General features: G+C 44.2%; 3 protein-coding genes across 3 annotated transcripts; 2 read left to right on the top strand and 1 right to left on the bottom strand.

The window, feature by feature from the left end:
* Nucleotides 1–126: 126 nt before the first annotated feature.
* On the bottom strand, nt 127–798 carry CCOS01_04831 (magnesium-dependent phosphatase-1; the record flags this gene model as incomplete). Its single annotated transcript, XM_060453012.1, has 1 exon — nt 127–798. One exon carries the CDS (start codon nt 796–798, stop codon nt 127–129), a length of 672 nt encoding a protein of 223 aa, XP_060316970.1.
* Nucleotides 799–2641: 1843 nt separating this feature from the next.
* CCOS01_04830 (glyoxalase) lies at nt 2642–3938 on the top strand (the record flags this gene model as incomplete). The annotated part of the gene is made up of 5 exons (XM_060453011.1): nt 2642–3154; nt 3207–3359; nt 3419–3669; nt 3743–3852; nt 3907–3938. Coding segments are annotated over 5 exons (1059 nt in total), but the record flags the coding sequence as incomplete, so codon positions are not given.
* Nucleotides 3939–5524: 1586 nt separating this feature from the next.
* CCOS01_04829 (5'/3'-nucleotidase SurE) lies at nt 5525–6501 on the top strand (the record flags this gene model as incomplete). The annotated part of the gene is made up of 2 exons (XM_060453010.1): nt 5525–5705; nt 5777–6501. 2 exons carry the CDS (start codon nt 5525–5527, stop codon nt 6499–6501), a joined length of 906 nt encoding a protein of 301 aa, XP_060316968.1.
* Nucleotides 6502–12920: the final 6419 nt, after the last annotated feature.

Raw genomic sequence — 12920 nt, 5'->3', positions numbered from 1 at the left:
CATCCAATCTATCGGATCTATCCTGTCCGTGTGCAAGTGCAACAGGAACAAAAGTTTATCACACAACCCACCAAACGCCTTTTTGTGCAAACCCGGCCCGCCATCCAGTCGTACAACAAGGAACATCTATCCCGAGTGCCCCCTCCTCTTGCGCCACTCCGCCACGCCCTTCTCGATCTCGTTCCACGTCACACCATCCCTCACGAGCTGCATGGTGACTCCCAAGCTCTCCGTCTCCCGGTTTCGACTCTCGTCGTCAAAGAACAGCATATCCGTAAATGGAATGCCCGTCTTCTTGAATATGGTCTCAAAATGTTTAATCTTGCTACTAGGGTATATCTCCAACGGTGCGTCAAAGTACTCAAGCGCCCGCTTTGTCTTCTCCTTCTTGCCACTCCCTCCTTCTTCGGCACTCGGCGGCGGAACGTGTAGAAGCTTTAGCATATCCCGTGCAAGATCGGGTGCCGACGTCCGTGACGCGACTGCGATTTTGATGCCTGCTAGTGGCAGAGTGTAGAGTATTCGCGGCACGTCCTGGTAGAAGGCAAAGGACTCGCCATGACGGTCTGTGACTGCCGAATGTGTCGCATTGGCTTTAAGCGGGCCGGAGACGTGTGTATCGACCCAAAAGGGCCAGAGAGTGTAATCGAGATCGAAGACAATGAGCTTCGGAAGGGGGAGCTCGTCGGTCAGGATTCGAGGAAGGGAGAGGGAGGTGGAATTCGTTGTCGAGGTCGATGGCGTCCCGAGGTTTGTGGTGCTCCCTCCTTGGGGATTCTTCGAGAGTTTCTTCGGCATCAGGACTGTGGGAAAGAAGCGATTAGTGAACCCTGTAGCAGGTATACAGCATTCAAAAAGACTAAGAACAGAAGGCGTAGGAAGTTGTTGCGGGTTCAAAAGAAGCGGCGGACAAGCTTCAAAGTGCAATGAGGGGCAAAGTGCCTTCGCTTGCGACTGCTCGCGATAGGTTTCGTCAGAACGTCCTGGCCGTCCTTGGTGGGGAGCGAAGAAGGAGTACGTACCTACCTGGCTCGTGCTTTTGTGGCGGATGCCTGCTCATCCACACAGGACCCGCTCACTCAATGTACGTACTTGAGGCGGCATAATGGCATTTCCTTTGGGAAGGTGCGAAAAAATTGGAATGGTGAACTGCCGTGGGAGGAAAGAATCATGGAGATTCCAAATCCCATCCATCAACAACTCGTTCTCGCCTGTCTTCCTCCTTCTTATTGCCCGCAACAATGGTTAGCAATAGATCGTTTAGAAGCATCCCGAAATTACATTCTATCGCGACATCTGCTATCGACGTCCGTCGTGCCCACGGTATCTATCTACCTCTCTCAGTAAGCAAAACACGAGCGTTCGGTGAGAACACGTCCTCCGTCCTAGCGGGCAAAAAGCATGTCTCGACGTTGGCCTGATTCGAACAGACGCTCCCGAAGGAACAAGATTTCTAGTCTTGCGCATTAGACCACTCTGCCACAACGCCAGATGAGGAATCCGCTTTCAAGCGGGGATGCTGGAGAGAGCGCTTCCATGAGCCCAAGGATGGGACTTGCGTTGTGTGGTGGATTGGGGCTTCGTTTGGAGAGGGTTGTGATACACTCAATAGGGCGGTGAAGAGGTAACGCTCCAAAGGGACCCATGTCTCCTCTCCTATGCTAACTGGCGTCGGAGCTTAGTATCCTCTTTCGGAAGAGGGCCGGCTTGACCTTCGGCTCCGACAGCTTCGAATAATGGCGATTCGTCCGGCCGGCTGGCCCACTCCCAAATGTTTTGAACCGATCTTGACGGGGCCGGCCGGGCATCATCCTGCAACATTGGCGGCCGGCGACGCAGGTTCGGCCAACACAACTCCCGGCACCCGCCCCTGTTTGGTCCAACGAAACTTGACGCAGCATCCCGCGGATTTACGGACTTTCGGGTTTCTGTACCCCGCCGGCAACATGCCGACGATGCACCCCGCGATGGCAGTACCCCACGTCCTCATGATAGGAAGAGAACGATCAGATCGAGCCAGCAAACATTAGCTTGTTCAGTGAGTGGCTAAGTCCCGGCAAAGTATAGGAACCTTATTATGTGTCGATTGTATCCGTTCGGGACTACTTTTTGGCCCCGAGAGCTATGGCCATCCGTCAGAAAGTGTGTTTCGCCCATCCTTCACCGTGTGCCGAGGGAGCTCTGATACGTGACGACTCATCCGGTAGGCTCATTCGGCACTTGAATTGAAGGAAAAGGATGTTTTGTTTTATTTCTAAGTCGATGTATGGTGATACTAAGAAGATGATAGGCAGCTCCAGCCTTGGCACGCCGGGCTTGTCGGGATTATCTTGAGAAACATCCTAGTGCAAGCCAGGACTTTCTCCAAACGCCACGACCCCCGAACCGCCGTCTGATTTTCGGCACCGCGCCATCTGAAATTACACCACAACAGCGCCCAAGAATAGGGGACTTGCAGCCACCACAACTCCTTTTACGCCGGACTCTGACGCCTCCAGCGCAAGTACCGAGTGTGCGTGACGTCCGATGGACTGTAGTGGGGTAGTGCGGGGGAACAAACATGGCTAAATCACCCATCCAACGGCATTTCTGCCGGTGAGATGTCAGCTCCAAGTCTAAATATAAGGCGGCTTTGTCCCTGCTTGCTTTACAAACGACACCCGACGCCAAAGCTTCGTGCCAACAGCCAACCTTTCTTTACAGGTCTTCGCAGTCACAGCACCGACGAGCTACGCCCACCATGCCCGACCGGAAGATCCAGCTCGTCCGCCTGGCGCACGTCTTCTACAAGCACAAGAACATTGAAGAAGCTCGTAAATTTTACGGCGACTTTGGCTTTTACGAACTCGAGCGCAAAGGGAACAAGACATTCTATCGAGGCTATGGTACCGAGCCCTTCGTGTTATGCGCCGAAGAGGCGGAGGAGGACGAGTTCGGAGGTCCGGCCTTCGTTGTGGAGTCTCTGGAAGACCTCGAGTACGCGTCCAAGACATTGCCAAGCGCAACAGAAATCCATGATCTTAAAGACGTGCCGGGCGGCGGTAAATGTGTGACGTTCAAAGATCCCGTCGACGGCTGGCCACTGCATCTAGTGTACAACCAGACGCCAATTGAGAAGAGGGATCCAGGATTTCCGAATCTCAAGTTCAACTTCGTGAGCATAACATATGAAGACATTCAGGGAGCTCATGCTGATCAGAAAACAGCCGGAAGAGAAGCATCGCGATGTCAACAAGAAGCAGCGTTTCACCAAGCGCCCAGCACCGGTTCACAAGCTGGGCCACTTTGGTGTGTGTCTGACCAACTTTGACAAGGCATACGACTTTTACACTAGCAACTTTAACCTGTACCCAAGCGAGGTGAGTTTTTCAGCCGTGCCAAGCCAGATTGCAGCCATCCTGACATATACGATGTGCAGCTCGTCCACGCCCCTGACAATAAGGACAAGAGCGTTACCGTGTTTTTCCGCCTGGCACGTGGCAAGGAATTTGTCGACCACCACTGCTTCTTCTTCCTTGAAGGCCCCAAGTTCCACGTCCACCATTCCTCGTTCGAAACGCACGACTTTGACACCCAGGTGCTGGGCCACGACTGGCTGAGAGAGCAGGGTCACAAGCTTTGTTGGGGCGTAGGCCGCCATATAATGGGAAGTCAAATCTTTGATTATTGGTGAGTTAGCGATGGGAACCCCGGTGGCTATCCGATAGGTGGAAAACGGCATGGAAAGCTGACAGGAGAACAGGTTCGACCCCTCCGGTTTCATCATGGAGCACTACGTTGATGGGGACCTGCTCGACGACACGGAGAAGACGCACCACACTCCCGCAGCGCCGGATAATCTACACATCTGGGGTGAGTTAGAACCGTACCCGAGAGATATAACCTATGCTAACAGATGTGGTACAGGTCCGGAGGTGCCTGCGACTTTCCTGGCGTGATAGCAGACAGAGTCTCAGTGTCCTTCTTGTAGCAAGAACATGTATTGTAGTGCATATAATTGCGGCACAAACTTCTAGCAATCCATGGGATATTTTGACCGCCTTGCACCACTTCGAAATATGATGGCATACAGTGGCCCACCCTCGATTCGGGGAATCTGCCGCATCGTTGCGAACATTGAACATTGTTGGAGTGCAAAACTCAGATTCCTACACTTTCTGCCTGCGTCTTACTTGACCTTGGAGTTTACAAGCTCTGGCTCACCACACGCAGATACCAATACAGGAAACAGCCTCGCTCTGGCCGAGCATCTCTTCGGTGAGGTACTAGTTTTACGTCACTCCGAGGAAGATGAGACGAGACGGGGAGTGGCTTCGCTGTGGCTTCGCCCCGATCGACCAGCTGACGAGCACAGGCCGATTGTCGAGCTGAGAGCTGGCTATTTGTGGGTGCCGCGGTTTCTAAAAGTTGCCAATCTTTCTTTGCGGCTGCGCTCTAGTACTACTATTCTGAGGAAACCTGAGGTCCCGAAGAAAAGAGATCCCCGGTTCATGACGCATTGTCAAACATCCACAAAATAGAACCATATCGAAGACCTATGGCAATATCATCTCGGAAGTATCGGTCGATATCCGACCCTCGGACGAAATCAGTTTCCAAGCGACGGTCACATACCCATTTGACGTACGAAACTTGCAACCAAATCTAGGAATAATTAGACTTTCCGCACCTCCCCACGAACATCAAATACAAGCAAGGACTGCATTGAAGTAATCGACCGAGGTGCCTCAACGGCAGGGTTCATTCGACTGCACGTTGCAGCGACGAACATGTGCCCCTGCACGACGATGCAAGCTTCTTTAGAGGAAGAGTGACTAACGAACCCTTGTCGTAGTCTTCCCGTTTAGCGTCGCATTCTCCATCGGCACTGCCTCCCTTTTGCGGCACCGGTCGCCGGCGCAATGTCAAGATCCAACGGCCAAGAGGCCCACGTGTTCGAGCTTAAGCACTTCGACGAGTCTCCTCGCTTCCTGGCTGGCTGAATGGGCCTACAACAAGGAGGGGCGATTGACGAGCTGCTGCTATACTGGGGCGATGGTAAACAAGCTTCGGCTGTCTCGGTTGGCCCTTTGCCTCTTTGGGGCAGGTTTCACTGATTCAGGGGCGCATCGGCGCATTTGACAGCCATTGGTGTGCGGGGGTTAGGGTGATATTGCGGTTGATGATCATCTCGCCGCCTGCAGCTCCCATCGGCCAGCTTCACATCGCAACCGGGGTAGACGGAAAGCTGAAGCCTGAAAGGCCTCCCTCCCCCTCTTTGTCTGCGATCCAGTGGCACGTGTCAGATGTGGTTCGCACAAGATGTTCCTGAGCGGCCCAGGGGTGAGCCTTGGGCAACGAAGTCTTGATTTGCCTCTTTACTTAAGGTTGACGACTGCCACACCCATCATTAGAAACATGGTCTTTTGATTCCGCATCCTCACGCATCCCGCCGCAAGCCGTTCGCTCTCCAATCCACTCCGCACCTCCCTCTCACCCCCGGACAAGGACTACGAGCTACTCCGTGTACCCATTTCACATCACGATGCGCGCTGACACCGCATTTGTGTTGCTTGCACAGGCTCTCGCCGTCCAGGGCGTGCGGATCGTCCAGTCCAACGACGACGGGTGGGCAGAGCTCTACGTTCGCTCTTTCAACGATGCGCTGAAAGCCTCCGGCCATGACGTCCTTCTCTCGGCACCTGCCGAGAACAAGTCCGGCTCCAGTATGTATAATCAAACTCACCCGAAGGTTCATTCACAAACGCGACGTCCACTAACACTAAATCCATCACAGGTTCCCTCGACGTTGAGCCGAGCCCGCGCACTAGCGCTTGCCAGTACAACAGCTGCGCAGCCAACAGCGGACCGGTCGGCTTCAATGAGACCCGTAAGGATCTCCGCTGGGTCAACTCGTACCCGGTAACATCCATGCGATACGGTATCGAGCAGTTTGCTCCAGAGCAATTCAATGGTGCCGCCGTGGAACTCGCCGTCTCTGGTCCTAACGTCGGCTCCAACCTCTGGCTCCAGGTCCCTTTCTCGGGCACTGTCGGTACCGCTGTCTATGCTTCAGGCACGAAGGGCATTCCCGCCATCGCCTTCTCCGGCTCTTCGGATGGCACTCTCGCGTGGAACACGCAGCCTGTGCCCGCGCGGAGCACGGTGTACGCCGAGCTCGCGACGCGGCTGGTTGATAAAATTGTGAGCGGGGGCGCTCCGTACCTGCCGGAGAAGACATGGTTAAATGTCAATTTCCCCAAGGTCAGCGACACGGAGTGCAACGACCCGGACCAGTTCAAGTGGGTCTTGAGCCGGATCAACCCGGGACTGCTGTCCGGTCCGGATGTGAGCACGTGCGGTGACGACGCGAGGTTGCCCGAGGAGAACACGGTTGTCGGTACGGCGGGATGCTACATATCCGTGAGCGTGGGTGATTCCAACGACAAGACGACGGCGTCCAAGGAGAAGCAGCAGCCTGTGCTGGATCGGTTGTCTGGCTTTTTGTCTTGCCTGCCTTGAATCGATTGAGAAGTTCCGTCTCTTGAACAAGCAGGCTGTGTATTAGTGTGATCCTTAATGAACACATGAATGATACAGATCCATGAGTGTTTTAGGCTGCGGGTCGTCGACCGATCGCTGGGAGGGTTCAGTTGCTTGCCCTCTGAGAGAGGAGTTTCAACAAGACTCGGTAGGCGTCACCTCTGCGTGAACATACTCTGGCAGGGGAAGTCGCCACATACTATATAAATCCGGTAATAGCTAGTCGATATGGAAGCTGTATCCCACACATCCGTATCACGCCCACGACCCAGGACGGGATATGCTCACATCGGGCACAGAGATACGGGCACCAAGAGATACGACTGAATATTGTAGATGCGATTGCTGGGTGAGTAGGCTCCATGAAACCTATAGACGATATCTAGTACAACCGCTCAGTGTACTATTTATCATCGTCCTCTATTCCGATAGTATTACGTGCGGAATAATGCTTGGTAACCGCCCGATACGACATGACATTGTTTAGAGAGTAGTTCGGATATCGATAGGAACCTGGGACTTGTTTGCCTTCATACCTATCGCCGCAGTCGCCCTTGAGCATGAGCTACCTCCTTTTTACGGTATGGATCACCGTCCTCCTGGATCTCTTCGTGGATTCATGCCCTGCTGCTCTCCGACTTTGTTGCAACTATTGGCTCATTTAAATAGTCTTCTCCCCGGTCACTGTGACCACTGCAGCAAGCTTCAAATCAGCGGAACATTCCTACCTGTATGAAATGAGCCCGCAAGAGATGGGCTTGGTGGATGTCGCCTCTGCGCCTTTACTAGTCAGAGGGACATGGCCGTGGCTGGCCGCCACATTCACTACAAATTCAATTTCAAGTCGGTAAGAAGTGAGTTTCCTTCTTCCTACCTATAGCTTCGGGAATCAGAGACTTTGACAAAGAAAAGAGGGATATGCTAGAGTAGCCGTTCACTAAAGTTCCAAGGTTGTTTGCAAATCGTACTTTTAATTACATAATCTACCGCTTGATCTTGCTTCCTGTTGTGATGTTATTCTAGACGGAATACTGCGTGAGAAACGCCTGACATGGTATAATATGATGTTTGTTATTGATGGGCCTCGACAGTACTCGCCGCACTGTACTTTAGGCATATGCCATCTTCTCTTCATGACATAGACAGCTACTGCTGGTGGCTGTGGTGCCCATTGCTGCTTGACCCTTTCTCACATCAAGGGGGCGATGTGTACTAATTTATACTGACTTCACGATCACATTTACTGCCCCGGGCAATCGACGCAGAGGCACACGCTTCACATGATACATCTTGCCCTATTTCTTTAAGATCTCTATCTCAATGATCAAGATATGTGAGCTACATCTCGCTTGTGACTTTGGCATTTAGCGGAGTTGATGCCCAAGACACAGTAGAATGCCCTCAGCACTTGTAAACATAGATTCACTTTTCCAGGTCTATGGTCATGGCCATAATCTACCACTTATTTCTATTCTCTGTTCTGGCAATTTTCGTGCCAGAACATACCTTGGAGACTGATTGATCTGGTTTAACAAGGTATAGAAGCCGGTTGAATGAGGTCGAGAACTGGAATCCCAGCTCACACACCCATGCCCTAGGTGTTGACTGCCTTCCGACCGCTATTGCTGGTGGCACTGTCCTCCGACCACTATTGCTGGTGGATATGATTCCTGCTGGTCCTTCTTCACAAGTCTAGGCGGCGGTACGCATCCTTTTATACTGAATCTGAGGCCCACTTTGGCTACTATGATCACAACCCGGGGGCTGGTGCCACTCATTGAGACCCGTGCCCTTACGAACGCTGTGTGATCTCAGGGCAGGGAGTAAATAAGACGACTCGCCCAAACTTTCTCGACACGCCTCTTAGCTTTTTGCGATTCAATGGCCAATTCTCTTAATCCATCGTCTCAGCAAAGCCTCGGAAGTGGCGGGGTCCCAGCGTGGGTGCACTCGGTGGCGGATCGCATTGCTTCTTTTGAGCCCACAGGGAGGCGGCGATTGCGTGGCTTGATCGACTTCAGGCCCTTTTGTGTATGATACCGTGGTGTGTGTAATGTTGTTGGAATCCATTGTTGAAGGACTTTATTGCTGGTAAGTCAAGTGAAGTTTTACGAGCGTAGGCTGTACTTACTTGGAGCACAGGTTTGTTCTTGCAACTGGATCGGGAGCGGTTGTAGATGTGAACAAGTGTAATGACTGAAAGTATCAATCTCTTCCAGTCACTCAATATGAGCGGTGATGTATTGTTACTCCCATCTATCTCCTATACCATCGAGGTCGGCATCTTTGGTCCAATTCCTCACTCAAGGTTGCCCACTTCCCTCTTTGGATGCCAAGCCATCTCCGAAAGGCGGGAACAGACCGACTGCAAACCATGGGCGACGTAAAGCTTGAGACGAGCCATCGCTCTCTACTAGAAGATTTCGTGTGATCATAGCCTGTTCCGAGCACTTGCCCTCTTGCTCGTCCTCTGGTCATAGGTTTTGGAGACCGCTGTGTCCACTGGAGGGATGCTTATGTAGCCAGATCGTAAAAGTGCTACCCCATGAGGGCAGCGAACTAGTGTACATGTGGGGCAAGTAAAATGACCTGTCCATGGCCGTTAGTTAGCAGCAAGTCGTGGTGGAATTCGGGGCTCCTCCATAATACAACCATGTCAGAATCATCATCTCGGAATGTAAGCCAATCCTTTACACCGACGTGTCTGATCATTTTGCAGTCTGTGGAAAAGGTCTCAATTCTAGCTCACACCGTTCCCGAGCTGACTTCCTACTTCACGATAGGTTCGGAAATTGTTTTGGGATCGCTATGCATGTCTTAGTGCTGACGATGAACACTGCATTTGCTGACGCGCTTGGCGTCAGCGGCACCTGGAATCCGCCGGCTAAGGTGAGTGGTAGCCCGGATAAAACCTCGTTCAGAACTTGAAGATTGCCTTCGCTTTGTGTCCTGACTCTGATAGCTCTCAGGCAAAATATTGTAAGGAACGACCTCAGGGTAGAGGACGTTGCAAGATCATGTCACGATACATCGACCGTCAGCCGGTGCACCCGAACCCTCGACCGATGAAGGTCATCTTGTTGAGCTTTAGTCGGTGAGTGCCTTCTTTAAATGCAAGAGACTCCATGTTCAACGAAATCCATTGCTATTAAATAACGAGGCTAAATGGGGTATTAATAGAAACGTATCACGAGTTATAGCACGTAGCAATAGGCATACGGAGTATAGTAAAAGTGGCTTAATATATTAAAATAGAAATAGATAAAAAAAAAAGGTTTATATATATAATATCTAAAATAAATACGTAATTTAGTACGTAACGGGTACTTTATAAAATACGGTTACTATCCTTATTATATAATATACCCCCTAATTACGACTACTAAGGAGCTATTATACTTAAAATAAAACTTCTAAATACTTTTATAAAGGCCCGATTTAATTAAATATAAATAAAATAAAAATATAAAGGATACGTATTTTTTAAACTACGTTTATTATAAATATATCCCTTTATTTAAAATAAATAAAATCCTAACTTAAAATAGTGCGTATTTTATTATTTTTAATATATAAATTATTAAAAATAAGGCTACTTAGCTGCCTCGTATATATTTAAATTCTTATAATATTACCTAGTTATTATTTTTTTTTTAACCCTTTTATAATTACTATACGTACTCCTATTTATTATATACGCGCGCTTATATTATTAAATCGTTTATTAATTTTATTTTAAATATAAATATTTAATATATTTAGAAATAATAATAAGTTTTATATAATTTTTATAATACTTTTTATATATATATTATATAGTTTACTAAGAATTTAAATAAGTAATAATATTAACGAGCCTTTTTAAGTTATTACTTCCCCCTATAACTTCTTATTTACTTATTAAAGCCCAGTTACTAAGCTCTCTTTTTTTAGTTAAGAAAATATCGAAGTTATTAATTAAGATGCTAAGAATTTTATTAAGTTCGAGGCTCTTTTTAGTAATTATAATAAGGGTAATAATAAAATAAATAGTAATAATAAGAGTTTTAATAAGCTTTTACTTATCCCCCCCTCAGAGCTTAAAAATAAAAATAAAACTAATTTAAATAATAAGCTTTTTAAAAAGAGTATATTATATATTATTATTTTAAGAATTTATATTTAATATTATTTTAGGGTTTAAAAAACGTAAAGCTAGCTCTTTTTAAAAAAATAATAAAAAATAAAAAAGAATATTAAGAAATAAAAGTACCCTCTATAATAAGTATAGTTCTTTTTACTATTCTAAGCCTATTTAACGTATACTTAATCCTTAAAAAGCTTAAAAAAGAGGCTCTTAAAAAACGGGAAGTTTAATACTTACCCTATTTTAAAGTAGCCCTCTAATATACCGACCCTAAGGATAATAATTATTATTTTATAAAAAGTAATAACTAATATACGTACTATTTTAATAGCTATTTAACTAAGGGGTATATTAATATATTAGTCGTTTTATAATTAATAGCCTAGGCCCTTATTAAGGCTATTATAAGTAATGCTTCTTTTTTTATAAATATATTATCCTTTTTTATTACTAAAAAACGTATTCCTAACTATAGTTTTAATAAAATATTAATAAGCTCCGCGTTATCGTTCGTTATATAAAAAATAATAAAAAGATATACGAGAACTATATTAGGTTCTATATAAAGGACTTTTTCTTTATATACCCCCTATTCCCTCCTCTAAGTATATTTATATTATTAATTATACTTATTATAATTATTTATAATTAGCCCCCTATTACGCTACTCGCTCTTATATTTTAAATTATTAACTTAATAATTTCTTTATTTCCCGCGCCTCCCGCTACCCCTACTATTCTTAGTTTTATAAATTTTAAAATATATAAAATATAATTCTTAATATATATACTTACCCTTTTTATTAATAACGCTATAATCCTAGTAATTACGTATTTTATAAACTAAGAATTTAAATAGTAAGTATAAGCCCGGGTCTTATTTTTATATATATATACTTTACGAAGTAAGATTATTTTAAGAGTTTAGGCTTTTAAATTAAAAAAAGTTTTATTTTATTTATTTAAGCCTCCGGGCTATATTCTAAGTTCTATTTATTATTTATTTTTAAGTATTAAGTTTTTCTAAACATAGCTTAAATTAATTATTTTTTAACTATTTTAGTTATTTATAATAACTTTTTACGTATTATAAAAGTTAAGAAGTATATAGAAATATTCGAACTTAGCTCGTAAAAAGTTTTTAATAAGTTTATTTATTAATATATTTTTTATTAATATATAAGTAACCTCGAAGCTACTTTTAGTATATTTTTATCTTAGTTATATATTTTATATATTAATATAACGAAATTAAGTAACTATTTTTTCTCTTTCTTTTATAATAAGTTAAATTATTTACTAATTATCGTAATTAACTAACTATATTTCTTTTAGGTTAAAAATAATATCCTTAAAAAAGTACTTTAAAACTATAGTCTTTTTTACGGTTTTTTTAAAATAAAGAAGCTTAGCTTTAATAATTAATATCGTAATTATTACTTAGTATACTAATTTTTATTAAATTAAGTTATTAAAAAAGAATATTATATATCCCTAAGATAATCGTCGTATTATTTTATTATTTATAAAACTAATATCTCTAGTTAAAAATAATAATTACGTACTTAGTATATTACTATAATAGAGCGTAAAATATCTTATTATATAGAGATATTAGATATAATAATTAATTATTTTAATATAGGTTATGCTTAGGTTAGTTAGGAACTATAATAATTATAAATAAATAAAAGTAACGTCCGGTTTAATTATTATAGCTATATAAAATATACTTCTAACTTTTTTTTAATAACTCTTTATTTTATCCTTTATTACTTACCCCTCGTTTAGTTTAAACTCGTTTTAAAAAAAAGGGGTAGCTAAATTTAATAAATTTATAAAATTAAAGCGCTTAATAACTTACTTAATATATACGTTATAAATGAAATAAACCTTATGAGTAGTACGGTTTTATAAAATCTATACTCTGAGGAAGTAATTAATTAGTTTATTCTTTTTAAAATTAATATATTTTTTTATATTATTAACGATCCCTTAAGCTACTTTTTAGTCGTTTTAATAATATAAAATAATAAAGTTATTAATATAAAATATTAATATTACCTTTTTATTTACGGTTTAGTAAATATAAATCTCCTCGTAATTATATATTATATTTATATTACGAAGTATAAAAATAAAAGTTTAGAATTAGAGAATTAGTAAGTCTCGGAAGCTATATAGAGCACGTTAGAGCTTACTTATTTTATTAATAACTTTATATTCCTTTAAGAGTTTAATAATTATTAGTTTTTCGTTTTTAAGAAGTATA

Source organism: Colletotrichum costaricense (genome assembly GCF_030867565.1).
Source record: "Colletotrichum costaricense strain IMI 309622 chromosome Unknown Scaffold_4.1, whole genome shotgun sequence".
NCBI lineage: Eukaryota > Fungi > Ascomycota > Sordariomycetes > Glomerellales > Glomerellaceae > Colletotrichum > Colletotrichum costaricense.
Note: the sequence above shows the minus strand (reverse complement) of the source record. Positions and strands in the feature narration are given on the sequence as shown.